The sequence below is a fragment of the Oreochromis aureus genome, linkage group 15 (assembly GCF_013358895.1).
Source record: "Oreochromis aureus strain Israel breed Guangdong linkage group 15, ZZ_aureus, whole genome shotgun sequence".
NCBI classification, from domain to species: domain Eukaryota; kingdom Metazoa; phylum Chordata; class Actinopteri; order Cichliformes; family Cichlidae; genus Oreochromis; species Oreochromis aureus.
Window position 1 is genome coordinate 3,903,279 of NC_052956.1, and position 21,554 is coordinate 3,924,832.

Here is a 21,554-nt window from a genome sequence, read left to right on the forward strand (position 1 = left end):
AGAGCCCTGATTAAAGTGTTGATGAAACCGGACAACACATAAAAAATAGACTTGACAATGTGTTCATATTCTGGTATATGTATTAGGTTTCAATAATAACAATTGTTAAGTTTTCCTTTTTGGGTACAGATTTACAGACGTACCATTTTCAATCCAGCCTATCCATTTTTTTTTTTCTAAAAACATTTATACAGAATTGCCTTCAGGTTTTAAAATATACATATTTCCTCGCTGTATTTACAGAATACCAACCCGACATAATTTGCGGGTTGCAATGAAACATTGTATAAAACAAGCGGATTTGGGGAGGAGGAACTTGAAACACAGAAGAAACATGGATAAACAGATAACATCTATGATAACAGTCGCGGGTGAATATTGTGCTTTTTTTCCGGAGGAATTGTCCCAACTTGAATCTGATCAGACGCCAGCGGAAGAAGGAATTCCCTCTTTCTCTCTCTCAGTGTGGTGCTGTCTTTGTCCCAGAGAGCAAGTCAGTGTGAATAAAGGGAGGAAAAAAAGCCACTCACCTTCCAGATGATATCTCAATCAGACTGGAATTGTACAAGAACAAAGGAGGGGGGAAGAAATCCCTTTTTAAATCCAACCTGACCCTGATTTGATAGTTTTTTCCAATGTTTAGAGAGCCATTAAAAAGGCCCGGGTTACACAGAGTTCAGAATCTGGATTTAAAGTTACCCCATAAATCCGCACAGTTGGAACTTTGCTTCTCGTTGCAGTGGAGAAAGAAGAAACTCATCTGATCCACTGATAAAGAGGAAAACAGTCGCGTTGCTTCCCGTCGCTTTTCCCTCCTGTCCTTCAGATGTCGCTACTGGAAAAACGTTCGTACGCCACAAAAACTTTCACGAATGCATGACTACGAAACCTACGCCTGTTAACGTGTGATTTACTCAAAGGGACACGAATCTGGACCTGCAATGGCTTTCAGCTGAGTCAGATTATATGAAAGGAAATGAAGAAAGTGTTGAGTTTACAGAGATATGCATTTAAAACAAAAAACAAAAGGCAGTACCAGAGGGGAAAAAACAGACTTCATTTAAAAACCTGGAGTTTTCAAATTACTAAGAGGGACCCTGTGCCTGTTTGATGAGAGAGAATGAACTACTACCATGACACATACAGTACTGGAGGTTGGGAATCGTCACCTGACATGGCTGAGTAGTTAAACATGAGTACATTCTGCACAGGGCGTTTTTATTTGACTTTATCTTCAGGTGTGGGGCAACAGTGTGGATGGATGCTGGCGTCAAGTCCAGAGGTCGCCGACCGAGCGATCGGCCCGTCTCGAAGCTGCTGTCACACATCGTCCCACAACTGGAGCTCAGCTGGTGTTAAGCGTTGACCCAGTGCGACCCAGTCCGAGCCACCCTCAGCCACTCTGGATATACTTTTTGATGACCACGCAGCCGTGTCTGAAGAGCGGGCAGGGCAGTGACTGCAAGAGTGTCCAAGTGTTGGTGCAAGGGTCAAATGTCTCCATGTTGCCGAGGGCTGGACCCTCGCTGCTCACGATGCCTCCCGTGGCGTAGATCTTCCCGTCCAGAATGACGGCACTGCATGAAGAGACAAAGTTTTCTTTAGAAGCAGGAATTGGATGCAGGAAAAGTGACATTTTTCTAAGTTTGAACACAATATAAAAAGTTATTAATGTGTTCCCATTTGATGGCAAACTATCAGTTTCCCTGATGCTAAACTAAACAGGCTTCATATTGAGCAGATATAATAGATATATGCAATACTGAATCCTCTCATATCTACCTCACAAAAAACAAACAAAACTAATCAAAGCAACAGCCATTCACTGCTTTTCTATAACATTTGTTGGAGGCGAAATCTGCCTCTAACAAACAACATAATAAAGTGGTAAAAGCTGTTGACTGTTCCAAAGAATGGCTAAAAACGAAAAGAATCCACATGTTGCAATGGCCCGGTCAAAGTCCAGATGTCAACCCGATTAAAGTGCACTGGTGGGACCTTAAAGAGAGCTGTGCATGGCCTCAATGAACTAAAGCAGCGCTGTGGGCCAAAACTTCCTGTGCAACAATGTGAGGGACTGATAGGGCCATACAGCAAGTTACTACTTCGCGCCACTGAATCATGGGGTTTTTAAGACATGCTCTTAGTTAGCTCTTAGGACCGCACTGAGAACACCAGCTGCTCTTTCACTCCTGTAGTAGCTGCTGTGCAAGTTTGTCTACAGTGCTACACCAAACTGTGTGGCTCCATAGTGCAGTGGGTTACAAATTAGCCGAGCAAGCGAAAGATCCCCGATTAGATCCTGGGAGGAGAAAGGAGCAGCCGAAAGCTGCTTTAGTACAAAAACTACACATCTGTAACTGACCGTGCCGCCCAGTCACCTTTAAATGAAATCTAAAAGATTGACAAATCTTGATTTTGTACGGGAAAGCGAGCATTACGCGCGCATCGACTGTTAGGACTAAACAGTAATGAGAGGTAATCAGTGTCAGGAAGATAAGTAGCTCAGTGCAAGTATGAGCTGCTTTGATAAAGCTAGCTCTGAGTCACAGCGGCAGAAATATTGTTGGTGGCGTTAATCACGATCAGACAACAAAGCCACACAAAGACAGCATCTCCACAAACATGCCGATTGTCACGCTGGGGGCCACGCCTGGGATTATTTGACATCACTCGCACTTGCTCTCGACAACATCAGCTAAGGTGGGTGGGTAGGTGGGTTGGGGAAGGGTGAGGTGGATTAATTTATTTAAAAAAAAACAAAACATACATAAAATCTCACACATTACATTCTCTCTCGAGGGCGAGAGAGAGGAGGGGGAAAAAAAACCTACTGAAAAGCAAATATCTGTACAAACGTGCTCATTTGATATGAGAAACAGAAACAGGAGTTTGTGTGCGGAGAGGATTAAAACTTGGGCCGTAAGCTGATTAGGGCTTTGTACTCCTATTGGGCTTTGGAACGATCTGCATTTACATAAGGTGCACGCTCAAACACACAGACGCGCTCGCACGCGGCGAGCAACATGCCGTCCTACTGCACAAATTCACAGCACTGTTAGGACCGGGAGAAGGGAAAAAAAAGATTATTACATAAAGCCTAAATCTACTCAGAGAGAAAAGCACAGCTGATCCAAAATGGAGAGAGCGCGGGGCGAAGCCTGGAGGCTGCTCTTCCTGATAAACAGAGGGGAGGTGCAGGGCCTGCGGAGGGCCGGACGCAGCCAGGGGAAAATATCTGCTCTCCTGCATGATGACCCTCCTAGACTTCATCTTCTGCGCGGGAGCGTGCACTGCAGATATTTTTCCGAGTTTCCCTGTCTGACAGCGGCGTGTTTGTTGTTCCCCCCCAATCCCATCCCACCCCCACGGCCGTGCATCTCCTCCCCTCTCTTGTGTCAGACTTAGTTAAATGTAGCAGAACAGCTGCCTGGCGTGTGCTGGTGCAGCTTATCAATAACTCTGACAACATGATTTATGGTGTACGTTTTGCACATAAGATCACTGTCTGTAATTGCCTCCCAAATGTATTTCATGCATGCTTTTTTTTAATTTATTTTTTTTCTCGACTTCTGCAAGGAAAAGAAAAGGGGGAGAAAAAAAGGAGTGAGAGAGAGAAGAAAGGGCTCAGGGCCTAGAAAACTGTGAGTTCATTATCCAGCGAACTGCACACCTCAGTGGCTCGAGTTGACTGGGATATTAGGGTGTGATCCCACTGCTGTTCATTTTCATTTTTCTCCCTTCATCAGCCATTATGGCCTCGCTAATGCTGGGAAAGTTGCAGATCGCAGTTGTACTTCTTCCTGTTTTTTCTTTTTTTTTTAGGAGACAAACATGACACTCTGCACACATACGCCGCCCCCTCCTCTTTCCGCCTCCACTAAAAACTAAATGACTCAGATTTCAGTTTAATAACTCGAAACAGTCTGTAGAAAAGTTGATTAAATCAAGCCGCCTCAGATGTGTCTTGTTTCTCTCTCGCCGTGACAGACGGCGGCGATACCGATCAGACGGATTTAACAGTCGAGCCTCGTGTATTAGAAAGCAAATTTCCCGCCGAGGGAGAGTTCTCGCAATTGAGCCGCATCGCGTTGGAAAAGGCTGTCAGCCCCGTGGCGTTGTTCGAGTTTTAATTAACTGGCCTGAAAACGTTTTTTCCCCGTGCGACCGTTTACCTGTGTTATGACACAAAGACTGACAGATTACTAATAAGATTGAGTTTTAGATTGTTTTCAGGCTGTTTAATAATGTCAGAGAGGGGTTTTTTTCTTAAAGCTTCACAAAACACAGAGCTGCAGTTTTGAGCTTTTGAAAAATCTTTTAAATTCCACTCTGGGGATTTAACTTGCGTGTGGTGCCGCTACATTAATTATCTCTTACCTGCAGAACTGCCGAGAGTGATTCATGTTGGGACCGGCCTTGATGTTGCCTTTGTCTGGGTCATAGATAGTGGTAGCTCGAGCGTAGGCTCCTCCCAGGATGAATATAAATCCATTTAGGCTCACTGCAGGGGCGTATTTGTTATCTAAAGATATGAGAGACAAAAAAAGGGAGCGAGGCAGAGAGAGAAAGGGGAGGGAAAAACAGGAGAGATTTTTTATTTTGAAAAAAAGAGAAAACAGAGCTATTGTTTGGATGTCATTCTCACTCACAGCAGAAATTTCCATTCGGTATAATGACATCAATTTGTTCTTTTTTCCCACCCTTCCTCCTGGTCCCCGCAGCGCATGCAAAAACGATCATCATCAACATTCTACTTATCACTTTACAGATATGCCCCACTCAAGATTGCTTTGGAAAAAACAAAAAACAGAATGGATACCAAAACCGATGAAAACGCAGAGTTCATAAATCACGGTGGCTTTATTGGGTTCCACTCCAAAATATGTTTGGGCTTGGAAGCAATATAAAAGAGTTACCTAAGTCCCAATAATTCACAATTGCATTAGGCCCTGTGGCACCTCCGTAAATTTATAAAGAACCAAAAATAAGGAAAAGAAAAAGCAATGTGCGCATGTATTGGCAATACATGAGTGAACAGGTGGGATACTGCATACTGTGCATGGTGTATAATTCACTCTGATACAGTATATGGCGCGCGAGGAAAGCAGAGGCATTGAAGCAGCACCGCTGCAGAGGTATAGATGATGGGAAACAAAATGAAACAGTGGTTTGCGCGTATCGATGCCGGCTGGAAACCTGGAGTTTGCGAGCAGTGGCCCTGCTGTGTGGGAAGAGGAAATGTATTTCAAACTCACGGCAATTTCTCTCTAGCAGACTGCAGCTGGCCAATTTACAAGCAGCATGAATAATGCACGGATACTTGGCCGTAAGCTGCTGTCCTCCCCGTTTTCTGCCACAGTGGACGGGCATCCCTCATCGCAAACAGGCACCGGGAGGATTCGAGCCTGACGCCTTAATAAAGGCAGCGCTGGCAGCCCTGAAAAGCTTCACCTCTGTTTGATCCAGCTCCCCTTTCCTCTTACCTTTTGCTGAGAGGAGACGGGCATATTTCATTAAAAGGTCAGCTCCGGAGTTCAGAGGTGCTGCTGCTGATTATTGAATTTGCTGTGCTGCATTATGTGCTCTAGGAGCGCGCTGCCATGCTGGGGCTCTGTGTATATAGTGCTGCTTTAAAATAAATGATAATGGCAGCAAGTGCCAACCTCCTGGGTTGAAAAATGAAGCCAACGAGAAAGTGCCAAAAACTTAAGCTGCTGGAATGGCCACTTAAGGTTAGCTCCAAAAGTAAGTCAGTCCCTCTAGACTCTAATGCTTAGCTTTACAGCAGAAATAAACATGTGTACAGCCTGGTACAAAAAACTCATTAAAACTTTAGTAAAGCTTGAAGATGTGCATATTTAAGGGCTTAGACATTCTGAGATTCTGGTGGGGGGGGTTTATTATTCACTTGTACTAAAAGGTGCCGTCTTTGTGGTAAGAATATTTTATTTGAGCCACTTTTTCACTAGTCAAAATCTTTTTTAATGCTACAAATATTTACAGTTAGCTTTGTTAACCAAGTAGCTGATGACTCTTGCCCAAATATGGTGACGTTAAGTGGAAAAAAATACCAAATGCAAAGCCTTTTGTTAAATTGTAGTCCATAAACCCGTGGGTAACTACAAAACGGCTAAGTTCATCTTTTATAATGTTAGTTAAAAGTTACACTGTGTGCAATTTCATCACTAGATGTCAGTAGATTGCCATCGCCGAGTTCTACTTTTATGTGTATAATCTAAGCCACAGCGACCACGGTAAGATCTCTGGTCGCCGTCCGTCTGTAGTGAATGTAGGCTGTCAGTCAGCTGTTTATCTCAGCTGTCAATACGCGTCCACATTTATTTACAGTGAAGCAGGCTGTGAAACAAGTCAAGTTGTGTCAGCGAAGCTAAGTTTGTCTGATGACAGTGATACTGAGGTGAGTTGCTGAGCATATCCTGAACTTTTCCGTTGGTAAACTCTACTGTTAGCTGCTGTTAGCCTCTGTTAGCTGCTGTTAGCATCTATTAGAGAAACCTGTGTTTTTAAGTGTCTCTAACATCTAGGTTTGCTAGCTCTCTCTTAGTTGTGAGATACTGAAAAAGCCATCAGGCTTTTCAATTGTCATACAAATAGCAGATGATCCATATCAGAGCTATTGTTCTTATTCTTAACATTGTTCAAGTCAACACTTAGCAAATAAACTCTCATATGATGTGAGAATGTAGTTAAACAGTTTATCAGAGGTAAAGTGTGAGTATTAGGATACTCGAGCCTAACATTAGCTGGCTAATTGTTAGCTTATAACTAGCTGCTGTTGTCATGTTGCTGGCTCATTGTTAGCTACCCGGAGACGGGTCAGTCGCATGTCTGAACTGGTGACAATTAACAATTGTAACAGTTTCTGGAATAAATTAGCATGTTTAGACATGTTTTGGTGTGTTAGAGCCCTAAGTGCAGTTCAGGATGAAGAGGAAGATGATAAGGGCTAGGTATGCTACATATATTGCTGATCTCTAGCCACATACATAAAATACAGTTAGGCTGATTGTCCTTTTTTTTCTATCAAATAACCTAAAAAATTATTCAAGGGCTCAGCCTTTTTAAAATTTGGGTGATCTTGTTTTTTCTGATTAGAAAATTTTGTTTCAGCCATTTTTTCGCTAGCCAAAATCTTATATGAGGCTACAATTATTTAGAGTTGTGCTATCCTCCCTTTCAAATATGATTACATTAAGCTAAAAATACCAAATGCGAAGCCTTAAATGGTCCTGCACACAGCTGGGGGTAACGACATAACGGCTACATCCATGTTTTCTAATGTAAAGCAGATGTAATCTCTACAACATCCAGCGGTGGCATGCTAACATGTAATGTAAGTAATGGAGCTGATGAAGATGTCAAAAGAAAAGTTAAGAGCTCATCAAAGTTATAAAGAGTTTGTCCTTGCAGGGTGCCACATTTTCCAAAAAGCACTCGAACAGTTGTTGAAATATTTCACTTAAAATCTCAAATACCAAACTCATGTGAGTGCTAGAGAAAAAGAGGATCACCAAAGTCATGAATGATTCATCCTCCTGGGACCAGTGTCTGCATGAAATTTCATGGCATATCATTCAGTAGTTGTTGAACTATCTCACTTTTAGACTGACAGAGACAGACTACGCTGCTATCGTGGTTGAAAAATACTGTATTACTCACATATGACGATCCTGCAATCATTTACGCAGAGTGAAATGCAATCTTAAGTTCCACTGCAACCATCTGAGGCGTCAGCCTCAATTCCTGCCCTTGAGAAACAAGTTGCCACTGATTGGTCCTCCTCACATTCTGCCAGACGTGTTTATTTTCTTCTTTTACCTTCCTCATCTCATTGATATGCTGCTGCCAGTCTTCCTGAGCGTATGTGTATGTGCCAGCATAAGCGTGTGTACATGATGTTTTGTGTTAGGTCCCATAAACACAGAACACTCATTTCTCTCTGCTCTGTGCCTGAGGCAGAATAATAACAGGATGCTCTCAAAGGAAAAACCTTCCTCTCTTTTTTCCCCCATTGAAACTCTTGCCATCACTTCCTGCCTCTCTCTAGCGGACTAACAGTAAGCACCGAGCTTGAGTGCTTGGAGGAGTACCAGGCAGGTAAATCTCATAGTTCTCGTTTGGCAAGCCTCAGAGGACTGCTGCTGGGGTTCGACTTCTCTTCCACCGCTTTGGTTTTGTTCTCATCCCTTGGCCTTCGTTGCAGAAATGAGTCATTTTTTGCTGAAACAACATTGAGATACAGTAAAGGGAGCGCAGTCTGTCTGTGTCAGCTGAAAACTTTTCAATTCTGAGATGGACTTTGCTATTCTTGAAATATTGCAATAGATTTTGTCTGCTTTCGCATCTCGAAGGTTAGAGAGCTCAGCCAGGAATCCACAGCTGACCACGTTCTACATAAAAAATGAATAAAAAGAGGCAGCAAAACAAGGTTTTAACTCTGCAGCGGTGATAGAAGTATAGCTGTGCCTGCGGGGCAACATGGGCTGACACACTCTCCCACACCTTGATAAAACAGCTTAGTCACCAAGCCTGGGTTCCCCCCGGGCTGAGGTCAAGGACATCAAACAAAAGAAAACGCACGCACACGCACACGGGTATGATGAACTGTGTAGCTGCTGTCTCAACAAACACCTTGTTCTTCCCTATCTCGTTCCTGCATCAACACCGGCAGCAGATATCCGACGCCGTAAAACCAGCATACGGCAACAATAACCCACACAAATAGAGTAAAGAACAATTCACTCAATCAGACCAATACTGTTTGCTGTACAGATCTAGACAAGACCGCAGTCTCTGATAAAAAGACAGCCAAACAGCAGCCTCCATCACAAAGCCGCAGCGGCATTACATCGACGCTGAAATGTGCGGCCGATCGCAGGCGGCAGGAGGAAACGCAAACAAGGGATAAACAAGACATTCTCCTCCAAACGACGCAGGATGAGGTGATCCACTCCAGCTCGCTGTATCACACCAGAGAGCGGGAGGAAGAAGGACAAAGAAGCGTCAGTTCTCTCTGCCAGTAGCTTAGATAAGATCACAACAAGGTAATTGGAGCAGCGAAAACTTCTCCCTTTTTTTTTTGCCTCCCTCTTCGCACACAATGTCCTTTTATGCAGTGTGAGGAGAATAAGAGCTGCCTTTGAAATGATGGGCCGAAATAGCTGAAAGAGGATGATGTACTTTAATTCAGCATGATGGGTGCATGTCCAATTAGGTCGCTATGGAAACACTCCACCTTCTCCACCTGCTCTCGCTCTGTCACTTTCCCTTCCTCTTCCTCCACCTCCGTAAATGGCGCTCTCGAGGGCCGCAGCGGGTCTGCCGTTACGTCATTCGGGGGAAACGATCATCCCGGCGGTCGGTATCCCGATAGAGAGACCTGGGCTCGGAGCGGCGCTCCTGTTCCCGGGTTTTTGGAGTCTACCGGTCGACGGGGACCCGTCTGTCAGCTGGGGGACGTCGGCGGGTTAACTCAGGTTGCAGCAGCTTGCTGATGATTCTTCTCACAGTGGAACGATCCATTTCAAATGATTTGTAGATCTTTTTAACGTTCCATAAGTGAGACCCACAGGCATTCTCCAGCATTTTCCTTAAAATCCTCACAGAGGCTCTTTTGATCTTAGCTTGGTGACACCCCACGCTTTAACAGCAAAGAGAACAGCAAGTTCAAAAGTTCAAAAAGCTCCTCAAAAAGGCCGTAATCATCGGGAGCTTCGCTGGTTGTAATTTTAAGAATTTAAAGGTACGACAAATGTATCTGTGAGACGACATCCTTCATTTTTTGCATTGACAGCTTGTGTACAGTTGACTTTGGTTGGTCATTTGTTGTCGATCAAGTCCTGGCGTGCCACATTAATGCTTTTCAGTACGAAACTGCACATAAAGTTCTTGTAAACTTAGTTTTTTGTTAAAGCTTCTAAGAATTCGTGGGATTTTAGAATTTTGGCCTCTAACATGAATTTAGTTTTGGGGTTTTTTGTGGAAAAATATCCTCATTTATGCTTCATATTTCTACCATTACTGCCTCGTTTCTTTCCCTCAAAGAACATGCTGTGAACAGTTTGTTTTTTTGCAGCACAGATTAGTTAACAAAAACCACAATGTTAAGAAGAAAAAGCCCCCAAAAAGCCTCATATATCAGTTCTGTCATCAGCAACGCTAATAGGGTTTTATGAGGATATATGTGCACGGCGATATTTGCCAGCATCAGCGTTCGTATACACTCTAAACATGCTATGCTGAACACCATACATACACAATCATACTTAATTTACTGTGTTAGCATGCTAACAGCAAGCTCGAGAGCAGCAGAGGTTAACTCGCCTGTCAGCTCTGCAGCTTTGTGCAGATTTTCAATGGAAATCTATCAAAGAGTTATGGCCAAGATTTGTTTGGACAAACTGTTGGGTCGACAGACATCTGCTACATTTAGTAAGAACACAATTCACAGTTTGTAGTCATGTGACCGGCCTGCAGACCCCATGGAGGGTAAAACACCCCTCTAACATTCTGGATAATCCTGCAGCACAAGGACTGTCAACTTTCCATCTGTTTCTAGCCACAAATATTTAGATGACCTCTCAACTAAAACAGAAAATCATAAAAAACAACGAGTCAGTGATGCCTTTCCCAGATCCCCGCGTCAGTGAAGCTTTATATCCATCCTGTGACGGTTCCCTCCCCGTTCACTGCTGCCAGGTGAAAAGTGTTCAAAAGTTCACACTGATTTATCAGCTTTAGATCTGGATGGGTCGATATTTCTGCCGTTTGCGTGTTGAAGGACATTGTCAAGGAATGGTGATCTGTAATTAGCTAATGTCGAGCCATCGGTCATCGGTTTCAGGTTCATTGCTGTCAGGAGTCTGTGACAGTAGCAACAAGGCAGGAACACAAAAAGAAAAAAAATGAAGGGAACACAAATCAATGTGAGTCCATTGCACCTGATTTGGTTCAAATGAAAGTGAGGTGCACTGCAGAGACAACCACCTGAAAGGGGATGGTTTTGCAGGTGGTGCTCACAAACTGCTGATCTCTACTTTTTTTTCCCCTCATTGATTTTTCTCAGTTTTGCTTTTTGCTTGTATCCTTGTCACTACTGATTGCATGAGACAGAATCTGAAGGCCACCCGGGTTACACAGGTAGTCCAGCTCTTCCAGGATGACACATCAACACATGCTGTCACAGGAAGGTTTACTACGTCTACCAGCACTGTCTCAAGAGTGTGGAGGAGATAGGAAACAGGAAGTGGGCTGTGACACGAGGAGAGCCGGACCAATATCTGCCGCTTTGTGTGAGGAGGAGCAGTAAGAGCACTGCCAGAGCCCTACAACATGACCTCCAGCAGGCTAGTCGTGCATGTTTCTCATGAGGGTATAAAGATCCAATACTGTTTAATGGCTCTGTGCTCGCGGCATAGCACCGTGCTGTTTGACTGGATTTGCCAGAGAACACCAGAATTGGCACGTCCACCATAGCTGCCTGTTCTCTTCACAGATGAGAGGAGGTTCACACTGAGCACATGTGACAGACGTGAAAAGGTCTGGAGATCCTGTGGTGAACATTACGATGCCATCATCCAACATGACTGGTTTGGCAGTGGGTCAGTGATGGTCTGAGGAGACACAGACTTCCATATGTTAGCCAGCGGTACCCTGACTGCTGTCGGGGTTAGACCTTGTGCTTTGTGCTGGGCCCTGGTTTCCTCCTGTGGCCGACAGAGGCATCGATGCCACTCACAGGCCCTCACGTCCCGAGGACATGAATCCAACTGGAACCTCTGGGATATTATGTATGGGGTGCATCCAAATATCACCACAGACTGTCCAGGAGCTACGTTCTGCTCCAATCCAGGTCTGGGAGGAGAATCCCCAGGATACCATCTGCTGTCTCATTTGACTGTTGTGTCATTTTTACACGTATCTGTAGAGATTTTCAACTTGAATATTTCTTCACTCGTGTGATTTAAGGGTTCCCTTAATTTCTTTTGAGCAGTGGTTAAAAAAAAGGCTACATGACATAAATATATAAAAACTGTTCCTTTAATGACACGACTCTAAGCGGGGGGTTATCCCTCATATTTGAAACACTGATATTAGAAACAAAAGGAAAGACTTGTGAAGCTGAGGCAGGAGTGACTGCCAAAGCTCTCCCTGCCTATGCCATGTTTCAGCTCCAGTAGAACGGATATATTAAAGGGGTCTTTGATTGACCTTTTTAAAAACATGTTACACGCTGATTTTTTTTCTTCTCTGAGATGGAAGCAGAAAACCATGGCATTTCGGTAATTTGGGTGAGCTGACCTTTGGAGAATGAAGTAATGAGACTTCATAAATAGCTTACTACATGTGAAGGTGCTCTGTTATGATCTTCAGACCATATACTGCTCAGCAGAGAGAGACACGCTGAAGACAAAGGAAGCTCTGGATGAACGAAGCTGCAAAGACCCCGCGTATCTCAATAGACTTGTTGAAGGGACTATTTTTGGCATGAGTAATATTATTTTTCACTCTGCGAGAGATAGGAAGTCCGTCCTGATAAGTGTTTGTGAAACCCATTTGCAGCCCATGCGGGAGATGGTGCACGCAGGGGGAAAACACACACACACAGCTGCAAAAAAAAATTGTAAAAAATATTTGTGTCAGTTGACAAGACAGTGCGGAGAGACCATGAGAGAGAGTCGGGGGGTGTGGGGGTGAGAAAGAGAGATGAACAGAGAGATTAGAGACGGAGAGCAACGGAGGGAAGCAGAGGGTTGTTCAAGGAGCGCTCCCCGCCCTCACCGGCTCGCTAAAATCATCGCCGGCCCAATTTCACTGGAAGCACTAAACCCGTCCATTATCTCCTGCCTCGTTGGCTGTCAGACGCCAGCTCATCTACGGCTTGACAGATGACGATCTGTCTGTCTGTGTCTGCCACGCACACACACACACACACACACACACACACACACACACACACAATGCATACACGCACGCATGTGTAACCTCCCGGCTTGTTATATAATTCGTGCACTGTGTACCTGTGGCCCCCAGGGACGCACGGTTTATGTGAGGTAAGCAGGCGTTGTGTGTGTGTGCGTGTCTGGGTCTATGTGTTTCTGTGTTTGCGTATATATGTGTGTGTTTCTCCTCTGCCAGCTGCTCTGCAAGCCCTTTAATACCACATAGCGCTCGTCCCAAACACCCGTGTTACATAATCATCATTTCCCTCACAGTAGTAAAGCGCTGAGACGGCTCCAGTAACTGAGAGCAAGTTTCTGGGCGACAGCGCTCAACAAAGTGTCTCTGTGCTGGTGTAACTTTCAAATACTTCTCTGACTCTGTGTTTCTGCTGAACTGTGGACGTTGCGGTTTTGAGGCATGCACCTTAGCCATTAAGCTCCCAGGATGTGCTATAATTTGTTGAAGTGGCTCTTTCATGCTTTTCCCTTTTTTGCTATATATATATATATAATATTACAAAAGTGGATTCTCATATTAAACATGGTAAAAAGTTTCAATTAATGAGGTCAGTGGATGTACAATTAATCCCTGCGACCCATAAGCTCAGGCTTCAGACGGCTCTGCTAGTCTGCTAGGTTTCCAATTCTGTGGCCTGGCTGATATCATCTTTCCTTACACAGTCGATGCCTGCACAGCTGTAGCTTTTGCTCTTGATAATAACACTTTCATTGGATTCTGAAAGTTTTTTCAGTGCTCTACAAGTAAGGTAGAAGTTTTTTTTCAGTTGTGAAATAAAGTCAAATCTTTCCTAGAGAAGAAAGCACAGGAGAACAATGCATACAGTTTGTTCTATTGAACCAACAAAAGCCAAAAGCCAACACCACAGAGGACGATTTGTTCAAAAGAGACTGGTATGAAGCTGGATTACTTGCTAGCAGCCAGGTGTGTATTATCTGATCATCGGCAAGTGTGAGCACTTCTACAAAAGCAGAAGTTTTGGTAGACTACTGGTCTGGAGCACTCAGGTGAGTGTTAACACAATGAGCGTGCAATGCTCAGAGAAAAACACGAGAGCTACATCTCAGACTCTGCAGGCCTCAGTTAGCATGTTAAATGTTAAAGTTCATGACAGTACAGTTAGTAAAAGGCTGAACAAGCACAGCTTTTTTTGGAACGGGGTCCAGGAGAAAGCCTCGTCTCTCTAACAGAACATGGCAGGACAGTTTAGGTCTGCAAAGCTGCCTCTCGACAAACCACATGGAACAATGTCCTTTGGACAGACGAGACCAAGGTGGAGATGTACGGCCGTAATGCACAGCACCCGGCCCGGCATATCAGCACAAACACCTCATACTAACTGTCAAGCATGGGGGAGGAGGGGTGATGATTTAGACCTGTTTTGCAGATACAGGACCTGGGCACCATGAACTCCTCTGTAGACCAAAGTATCCAAGAATTAAATGTAAAGCCATGTGTCTGACATGTTGGCTGAAGCATAGCAGCAGATCTCCAACAGAATGGCTGAAAAAGAAAAGTATTAAAGCGTTGCAATGACTCAGTCAAAGTCCAGGCCTCAAACTGACTGAAGTGTAAGATCACTCTGCATAAGCAGATGCCCACAAAGCTCGACTGACTCAACATAAAGAAGATCGAACAAAAGACAAAGCCATACAAGAAACGATAATATTTAATCATTGTTACTTCAAACAAAAGTGAGCTTTTAGGGCGTCTGGCCTTAAAGAGACAGGAGCTAAAACTCTGAAGTCCATGAACAGGGGGACTGCATCAATGGATGAAATGAGATGAAATCATGCAAAGCCATCCTAGTGAAGATCCAAAACACAAATATGGGGCTGGAGATGACTGTAGCAGATTGCTAATTAAATCCAACCATAAAGGAACTTTTAAATATACTGGCATGTATGCACATTGTAAGAGTAAGATGAGAAGACCGGCACTGCTCTCATGTCAGTATGGATACAATAAGGCTACACTCTGCAGTTCTTTTAGCTTGGATTAGCTCACAGACTGGAAACAGCTCTCCTGCCTCTGCCAGAAGGTAACAAACTCTGCCCCTCAGCACTTCTAAATCTTACTAATTAACAAGTTATATCTTCTATTTTTTTGTGTGGATTAAACAATTTGCAATATTTCTTGCAATTATGTCCGGAGCTGTTTCTTGGCTTGGATGAGAATCTTATTGAAGGCAACGCTGGTTTCCTCAGAACTGCTCTTAGCTTGCAAATAGGGAACACAATTCAGTCAAATCCCACATATCAACCTTTTTTTTAACTCTTTCTCACAAAATATCAAATTATTTATAGAGCACAAAGAAGTTTGTAGGTTAGGCTTAAAGCTGACTTGTGTGCAACAGTGTTGTCCAGGCCAGAATGTGAAACAAAGATTTGCAGAATATGTTCAAATCAATAGCAATCTCGCCTGCACTGCACCTTTCAAGGATACTTATTTGTGAAGAAACTGCCTGTGGATAAGATCTTTGCACTGGGAAGACATCTGCCAGTGCTCTGAATAACAAAGTTGTAGGTTTGGTACGCTTTTGTGTTTTTCCTTCTACCTTTGAGTCACGGCAGCTTTCTTCTGGCTTTTGGTCCTTCACAGCTCCCCAGTGGATCAGACTGGAATGTGGATCCAGGTGTTATTCTGATGTTATTCAGATCACAGTTTGGCCAATAACACGTCAGAAACTATCGTCAGAACCACCTATCATTTTAGCGATGGTCTTCTCATTATAATGACAGTGCAATAATGTGGGAAGAGGGGGAATAATGGAAAATCCCGAGGAGGAGGATGATAACGATAAAGAGAAAAAGTAAAAACAGGCAGACTGTGATAGCTGAATTTTCAGGTATGGTTCAGCATTTTCACTGAAAGGATAAACACTGAAGGTTTCCCTAATTGGGAAAAAACTACGAAATATCTAATCCAAGGAGTTGGTTTTATGTTTACATGGCCATACAGATAAAAAGAAAGCATCAAGAAGTAACCTCTGGCTCTGAAAAATTAAACCAACATGGAAATGATAAAACTGTAGTTCTAATTGCCACTCGGGCCCGACTCCTAGAGCAAGTTAGTCGCCACAAACTCCCTCATTAAAATGCCCTACTTTACAACACAAACAAACACAATTACAGCTTAGTAGAGAAAAATAGTTTTGGCAATTGTGTTGCATTATTAGGGCCAAAGGCACTGTGAGTTAAAGAGGAGTGCCAACTCGGCTGGTAGCTATCTGCTAGGCGTCATCCTACTTTAGTCAAATCAGTGAACTTGACCTTTGGACTGGTTTTGTGACACTTAGAGCTTTTATAATACAAACTGAGGAATAGCACGGTTGTTGTGTGGTTTATTATATTAATAGACCATCCGAGCAGTAGTTGCTCCAGTTTTGGTGGGTGACTGTGTACATAGAGCTGACACCCCTTGATACAGTCTTATCAAAACACTTCAATCAAAATATGGTGATATTATTGCAATAATCCAATAACATGAAGTTCTCTCACTTCAGTAATTTTTCAATGTGAATATAAAATGAGGTTGTCAAGTAAACCAACAATGCCACTAAAACCTGCCATAAATGATACAATGAAACAAAGTTGGATTACTGTCAGTCTGAATGGGGTCAAGTCAATTACATGCAATTGCTTTCCAACAATAAAGCAACTGACTGTGATAAATAATTGAAAATCGCCTATCATTTGCTGTCCAAATAGACACAATGAAGGAACTCCAGCAACACTTAAAGGGAAGAAGAACAACTTTATTGACTGCTTGTGGCCTTCATCAGGGTCATAGCAACACATAGTAGAAGTGTGCTTAAGTAAAAGACAGGAAACAGAAAAAATATTCAAATTAACCAATCACATCTTCACTGATAAACCAGCTGACGTATAACAGGTTGGTATTGGTTAATTGGTTAAGTCACGCCCAAGTAAATACTGGACTAGATCATTAATGATGAAGACGGGGGGAGGAGACATAATCCCCACCATGTCTTAAAATAATACATGCATGAAATACATAAGAAGAATATTACAAATATACAAAAAAACATAAAATGATTACAAAGGAAAGCATTTAATTAAAAAAGAAGTCAGTGCAGCAGTTAGATTAAAAAACAAGAGGAGCTCATAACATGGAAACATTCTCTCCAAGCACCTTGGAAGTAGGTGAAGTTGTGCCAGAAATTTTTGCTGTCTAAATAGCAACAGATATAGATTACATTGTGCTAGTCGAATTTCCTAGACAGCACGTTCGAACACCTTCAAGCTCAACAGCACAAACAGACCACTATAGTATTGGCATATACCAGTATACTGCCATCCGTCCATCCATTCAATTCAGTTCGATTCAAGTCAATTAAGTTTTATATATCCAGCACCAAATTACAACAACAGTCACCTCAAGGCACTTTATATTGTAAGACGGAGACCCTACAATAATAGACAGAAAACCCCAACGATCAGACGACCACCTATTGGTCGGTTGGGTTTGAGGGGAGGGAGACAGGACATCCACCCATCCATCCATCCATTAATCTGGAACCTACCCAGCTATTATAGGGCAACCTGTAATAGCTGGCCACCTGTGCAGGCAACCTGTCCAGGGTTGCCAGTCCATCCCAGTGCAACAGACACAACCATTAACACTCACATTCCCACCAAAGGCTAATTCTGAAGTACCAGTTAACGTTCACAGACTTTGGACTGTGGAAAGAACCCATGCAAACCCAGGACCTTCTCTTGTTGCTACGAGGCAACAGAGCTGCAAATTTAACTTATAAAACTGATTGAGTCTGGTTTTATGCACACTAAGAAAATATAAGGTCTCATAGTAATGTGCTGTGTAACAAGACTGCACTGATAAATAAGGAGTTTATGATTTCGACAGGGTAAGTCAAGCGCATGACATAGAAGTGAAGGGGTTCATCTGGGTAGAGTTGTGTGAACACTGTTGCTAGGCAACCAGGCAGCCATAATTGAGGCCCAAAGATATCTTGTTGCTCTCTAATGTGATAGTAAGATGTCAAAGAGTAAACGAATGGATGCATCTAAATGGTTAAACTAATACTTTTGCATTTTGTGCCATTTCCACTTTAGATTTTACACCGCAAATAAAAAGCAGTCCTAAATACTGATGCTCTGATATGATGCCTTGAAAGAAAAGCTTGGAGGTTTTCAGGGGCTAATTCGCTTTCAACTAAATTTATTTGACAGCACAACGAGGAAGAAGGACCCTACATTTGGGAATATCTGAGAGAAACAGGTCCGTCATGAGACAAAAGGTGATGCAACAATGGCGACAAGTCCCCCGAGGACATAACATCCCTTCACTTTGTGTCGCTGCATGTGTGAATCTGTGACAAACACGCTGTGTGTTTTCACCTGTCTTACCTATCATGGGCGATTCGATGAAACTCCAGGTGTTGCTTTGCGGTACGTAGGACTGGAGCACACCCGCCGAGCGCCCGGCCTCATTCACACCTCCGAACACGTAGATCTTCCCTCCGCACACGGTGGCTGCGGCAGAATGGACCGGCTTGGGGAGAGGAGAAACCGTCTCCCACTGGTTGGTGATGGTGTCGTACCTGGAAACAAAGACGTTTTCTTAGGCTTATAAATTTACCGTCATTTCACCTTTTTTCTAGTTAATAAAACAGATAAAAGAAGCAGGAGTACATGTGGGTCAAGGTTTGATGAGCAAAGTTCGCGACCCCGCTTCTATTAAACAGCTCCAGGATGAGGAGAATTACTTATGAAAACCCCTGTAACACCCAGCAGTCAGTCACTCATTTACACCCACACACGCAAACGCACGCGCACACCAATAGTTTACAGAAACGCTCTGATTTTAAAAGTTCCCACTGCTCTGAATTCACAGTGAAACGCTCAATTTGGCTGCAGGGCTGACAGATATAATTAGCAGAATGCCTACACCACCAGGGAAGATGAAAAAGACCAACCATTACGTACAATGACAGCAATTAAAGCAATTACACAAAACAACATATGTTGGGAGCTACAAGCCATTAGTCTCTAGAGTTGGGCTGTGTGTCAGCACTGAGCTTTGGACCTTACTCGCTGAGCCCTCTTTGGCAGAGACGTCAACGCGGAGCCTAAAACTCAGCCGACCCAAACAGACACAGCCAGATGAAAGGGCCTGACACAAAGGGCTGCATGAGAACAAGACGCTGGCTTATTGGATTGTGCCCTTGTCAGAGGTTGAGTGTGTGCGTTTTATATGTATATTTCCCACATTTGCATTCCTGTTTGGGCATGTGTGTGCGTGCATGCGCCACGCGGGTGTGTGTTTGCGTGTGTGTTTTGACTTGCGGCTCCATTAGCGCAGTGTGTTAGCAGTGTAATCCCGTGTCCATGGGCCACTGATCAAAGCAGCCGCGCCGACAGCCTTCCAGCTGGAGCGGGCCTCATTAAAGAGGCGCAAACGGATCCAGGATTTGTGATTAAAACACGCATCCATTCAGACTAAAGCGAGCCTCCTTAATCAAGGTTGCGTCTTTGTTGTAAAGAAAAACACCTTTGTCTGAAAAGTGGGGGCAGAATTCCCTAGACAACAAAATCTTACACTTGAAGCGCTTGAGTGAATATTAAAAAAGAAAAAAAAGTGGAGTCCCACACTTAAAAGTCATTTTTAACTCCCGTTTTCTCACTGAGGTCAACGACCTTCATTACGGCACAGGTGTCTTCTCCTATTCATACAACATACAGGTGTTTGTTTTAGCGTACGGATGCTTTGCCACCGCAGTCTGTGCAGCATTTGAAGTCAGGCTGAATTTAAATGACACCTGGAAGCACTCAGTGCATCCACCTTCCTGTGAGAAGGCTGTTAGATAAAGTGCCAGAGGATATGGGTGAATTAGCCTTTGGGAATATTCTCGGGGTCTGATAATGACCTTGGCAACAGCTGCCGAGGGGATGGGGTGGGTTTAAAATCGAGTGTCAGTCTGACAAAGTGGTGACACAGAAGCTGCTCTAGGAAAGGTGGACTTGAAACACTCAAGAGTGCCAATTAGCACTTTTCAAACACGGACACTCACACTCACACACTTGCCCGAATCAGGTTGAGTAACCGAACCCCGCTGAGATAGAAGGACTAGCACGTGGTCTCGTTCCCTGGCAGATGTAATTACCCCTCGGACCACATTGGGGGAGGTTCACAAATTTAAGGGTCAGATGCTGCTGAGTGATGCTGATTACGGGACAGACAAAAGTCACACGGCACTGCTGCAAACAGCCGGTTTCCATGATTCTGCACATAATAAATGTTTCGTGGCCCGCGGTTCATTCATATAGCAGACGCAGTTGGCGACCAGCTAGTGCACAGTGGCTGCTAAAGACCAAGATAATAGCCCTGGGTATTATTGTAAAGGGAAAAACATTGCTAGGGCTTGGAATAAAACAGTTATGCAATTATATTTTTACATATTTTGAAAGAAGAGATAATTTTTCCTGCAGCACTTTATCTGATTCCAATTCTTGCTCTTCACAAATTCAGACGATTAGAAATACAGGCTGCATTTCGCCAAATTCAAAAGCTTTAGACACAAGACACAGAAATAGCTATAATGCTGAATAACCACTGCCATTCTGACTTCTTCAGATAACAATGTGCTCATCACGTGAGACCCAGTATCTTTCAATAAGAAGCAGATTAGGGAAATGGGCTTCAAATCCCATTAATGTAAACACAGCACAGCTATCATCCAATCAGAAAGGGTCAGGAGTTGTAATAAAAGGGAACACGTGCAGGTCAGAAGAAAGCCGGCGTCTCGGGCTGTTTCGCAGGTTGCAAATCTGATTGAATTCATTACGTGTGTGATTCACCATCAAGCATTTAATGTGAACCGTGACATGAGGACTGACACTAAAAAGACTCCAGAGTGGGTGTATATGGTTCGATTATATCTCCAAGGCAGAGGAGCCAAAGCAAGGAGGGAGACAGAGTGGGGGAAGACACTCTGTTGATTACAAAAACAAAGACTATCTCTGTCCTTCTGTTTCCTCTTCCCTCAGTCAGACAGAAGCTGTTTTCATCGTCACTAAAGACAACGTATGAGTTTAATCATCGGCATTCTGCGCTACATCGATTGCTTTCTTTAAAAAAAAAGTGTTTATACACAAAGACTGATCACCGCGTGAAGCCATGTAATCGTCTGTAGCTCTTGACAGCGACTGTTTCATCACGCAGGGACAATCATCTTGAAAATGCAGCTGCGGGGTTACAACGAAACAAACAATGCGGGATTGTGTTCCTTTATGTCGGGTTAGAGACAGAACGAAAGACTGATAGGAAGGGCAGGACCAGGTTGTGAATGAAAGAAAGAGGCCAGGCTTTCGACGAGGCTCGGCTTTCGAATGCGTAACGCGGATAAAAATGACAGGCTGATGCTCGCGGCGCGCACCGCGACTAATGCGTCAACAAATCAGCGTTATAATTTCGTGTCACCCAGGTGTGAGGCATCCCCGCAAAGTGTGATTGTGTTCCCACATGACCAGACTGCATGAGAACCATTATGTTCGATAACAACAGGTGAATCGGGACGGATGCCGTGC

At 43.7% G+C, this 21,554-nt stretch overlaps 1 protein-coding gene across 6 annotated transcripts in view; it reads right to left on the bottom strand.

Moving 5' to 3' along the window:
* Positions 1–62: 62 nt before the first annotated feature.
* LOC116332312 (kelch-like protein 29) overlaps positions 63–21,554 on the bottom strand; it is a 255,737-nt gene continuing 234,245 nt past the window's right edge. For all 6 annotated transcript variants that reach the window (XM_039599416.1, XM_039599414.1, XM_031755229.2 and 3 more), the window contains 3 exons: positions 18,375–18,568; positions 4,381–4,525; positions 63–1,577 (listed from right to left, as the gene is read on the bottom strand). In XM_039599416.1, the coding sequence (XP_039455350.1) occupies positions 1,394–1,577; positions 4,381–4,525; positions 18,375–18,568 (523 nt within the window). In that variant the 3' untranslated portion in view covers positions 63–1,393. The remainder of the gene's footprint in view (positions 1,578–4,380; positions 4,526–18,374; positions 18,569–21,554) is intronic.